We start from the raw sequence: 2,791 nt of genomic DNA, 5'->3' as shown, positions 1-2,791 counted from the left end.
GCGATTACTTTTGTAGGCTCCAAAAACAAGCAGCGGCGCTGTTAGATAGGTTGGAAAATAAAACTTGGACAAAAACAAAGCAAAGCTCATCCATGATTTATAACTTTGCGAGACCAAGACTGGATAAAAAGAAAAGTGTTAATGCTAAAAAACCAATATCGCAAGCACTCAGCTTGGCAAAGCTTTAAATGGTGGCTTAAAATATGAGTAAATCTGTACTAATTACTGGAGGAGCAGGATTCATCGGCTCGAATTTGGCATTAGCCTTAGTCGCAAAGGGATATTCCATAAGCATTCTAGACAATTTATCTCCTCAAATTCATGGAGATCCTGACTCATCAGAATTATATCAAAGCATCAAAGATAAAGTACATTTTATAGAAGGTGATGTTAGAATAAAGCCGACTGGACAAAGCCATTCCTAATCAAGATATCATTGTACATTACGCTGCTGAAACCGGAACGGTCAATCTATGTACGAAATTCAAAAGTACGTGGATGTTAATGTTGGTGGTACAGGTATCATGCTAGACCTATTAGCGAATACCAAGCATCAAGTTCAAAAAGTAGTAGTAGCTTCTTCGAGAGCGATTTATGGAGAAGGCAAATATTGGAGCCCTAAAGCAGATCAAGCAGTATATCCTGAAGGAAGAACAGTTGAAGATCTTCAAAAGGGAATATTCGAACCTAAATGCCCTATTACAAAAGGGCCTTTGAATTTGATGCCGACCTGTGAAGAAAGCAAGATTCATCCCAATTCAATTTATGGGCTCACAAAGTACAATCAGGAACAAGCTGTTCTTATTGCGTGCAAAGCCATAGGCATCAACGCAGTTGCATTCCGATATCAGAATGTTTATGGACCTGGTCAATCATTAAAGAATCCTTATACCGGAATTCTTTCCATTTTCTCAACTCGGATAAAGAACGGCAAGGATATCAATATTTTTGAAGATGGACTTGAAAGTCGAGATTTCGTCTATATTGATGATGTGATTAATGCAACGATTTTAGGAATCGAAAATGAAGGCTCAATTCATGATGTTTCAATGTAGGATCAGGTGTAAACACCGCGGTTATTGATGTCGCTCGCCAGTTAAAAGAGAATTATAATGCCGACATTCCGGTTCATGTGAGCGGTCAGTTTCGAATAGGCGATATTCGACACAATTATGCTGATTTAACTAAATCAAAAGAGTGCTCAATTTTAACCCAAAACTAATTTTGAAGAAGGCTTGAAACATTTCACCGATTGGGTCAATCTCCAAAAAGTAGAGCAAGATCGATATGAAGCATCCCTACAAGAAATGAAAGAAAAAGGACTATTTAAATAATGCATAAAATTGGAGTAGTAACAGTAACCTACAACAGTGAACCCGTATTGGATGGCTTCATGGCATCCTGTCTTTCTCAAACTCATTCCAACTTTATAATTTACGCTATTGAGAATGTCTCAAAGATGAAAGTCTAACTAAACTTCAAAGCTTTACTGACCCAAGGCTAAAGATTATTATTAACGAAGTGAATAATGGAATCGCAGGAGGCAATAACCAAGGCATTAAAGCGGCGATTTCTGAGGTTGTGATTATGTATTGCTTTAAACAATGATGTAGAGTTTGATTCTACCTTGTTTTCCAAACTTCTGAAGGCTTGCCTTGAAAACCATTGTACTATGTCCACCCAAAAATGATGTATTATCATGACAAGAACTTGGTGTGGTATGCTGGCGCTTGGTTCAAAAATGGCAAGGCAATATGGCTTATCATAGAGGTCTCCGTCAAATTGATCAACCTGAATATAACCATCCAGCTTGGGTGGATTACGCTCCAACCTGCTGCGTTTTATTTCACAAATCGGTTTTTGAAGACATTGGTTGGGTAGATGAAAATTATTTTGCTTATTACGACGATACAGACTTATTACTCAGGCTTATCAATCCGGTAAACACCGCATGTACTATGTTCCTGATGTTGAATTCTATCATAAAATCGGACAGTCCATTCCAGTCCAAAAAAGGCGGTATTCATCAATTTAAATTTGGCGACTTTCACATAAAACTCACCACTAGAAACAAGGTGTATTACTTAAGGAAACAAAGAAACTTCATTGGATGGGTCAATATCCTCTGGTTTTATGTAAGACTTAATTTGCGCTTTGTCTTAAGTGGCAATATCATCGAAATTGGAAAACTTGGAAACTCATCCAAGGTGCTTTTAAGGAAGGGCTTCAAATGAAAAGACCTGATTAGGAAACAACGAAAACAGAAGGAGAGCAGTTGAACTCACCATTAGGGTCATAGGCCTCATGTAAATTTCATCTCCAACTTGTGCAAACCTTAGCACCTTTTGAATGTCAAATCGATTAAGCTTTACAAATCGTAAAAACAAAGGTGGTTCCTTAGAGTCATCATTCTTTGCTTTAAGTATCACATTGAATAATGCCTTATCTTCCTGATTAGGTTCAATTTCTAAAACACCATTTTCCTTTTTAGATAAAGTTGAACCACTTTCTAACTCCTCACATCTAAAAATGCTTTCACGCATGGCGTAACAATGTCGATTTGATCCATCGTTGCAAAGAAAGCCGCACTTTCACTCTTCATAGAGGATGCCATCAATGATCCATGAGCAAAAAGACAAACATCAATAGAAATACAACAAGGGCTGGTTCATCGCAACACTTTGTATTTCAAATTTAATCGAAATATTCGAGAAAGGTCTTCGAAAAAAGGTTCTGGAGTCCTTATTTGTTAAATTATTAAAAGCGGACAGTGAAATGTTAAAACAAAAGC

The 2,791-nt window shown here is 37.3% G+C and overlaps 1 protein-coding gene across 1 annotated transcript; it reads left to right on the top strand.

Moving 5' to 3' along the window:
* Positions 1–203: 203 nt before the first annotated feature.
* On the top strand, positions 204–1,055 carry LOC119571308 (dTDP-L-rhamnose 4-epimerase-like). The gene is made up of 2 exons (XM_037918686.1): positions 204–384; positions 520–1,055. Exons 1-2 carry the CDS (start codon positions 204–206, stop codon positions 1,053–1,055), a joined length of 717 nt encoding a protein of 238 aa, XP_037774614.1.
* Positions 1,056–2,791: the final 1,736 nt, after the last annotated feature.

Source organism: Penaeus monodon, unplaced genomic scaffold (genome assembly GCF_015228065.2).
Source record: "Penaeus monodon isolate SGIC_2016 unplaced genomic scaffold, NSTDA_Pmon_1 PmonScaffold_5872, whole genome shotgun sequence".
In the NCBI taxonomy this organism is placed as follows: Eukaryota; Metazoa; Arthropoda; class Malacostraca; order Decapoda; family Penaeidae; genus Penaeus; species Penaeus monodon.
The sequence above is the reverse complement of the archived record's forward strand: the minus strand, read 5'-3'. Positions and strand labels throughout refer to the sequence as shown.

What these genes read in the sequence shown, in the direction of transcription:
- LOC119571308 (XM_037918686.1), top strand. Translation starts at nt 204, where the DNA reads ATGAGTAAATCTGTACTAATTACTGGAGGAGCAGGATTCATCGGCTCG. An exon ending in TAAAGTACATTTTATAGAAG is followed by an intron (nt 385 to 519) that starts GTGATGTTAGAA and finishes TTGGTGGTACAG; the next exon opens with GTATCATGCTAGACCTATTA.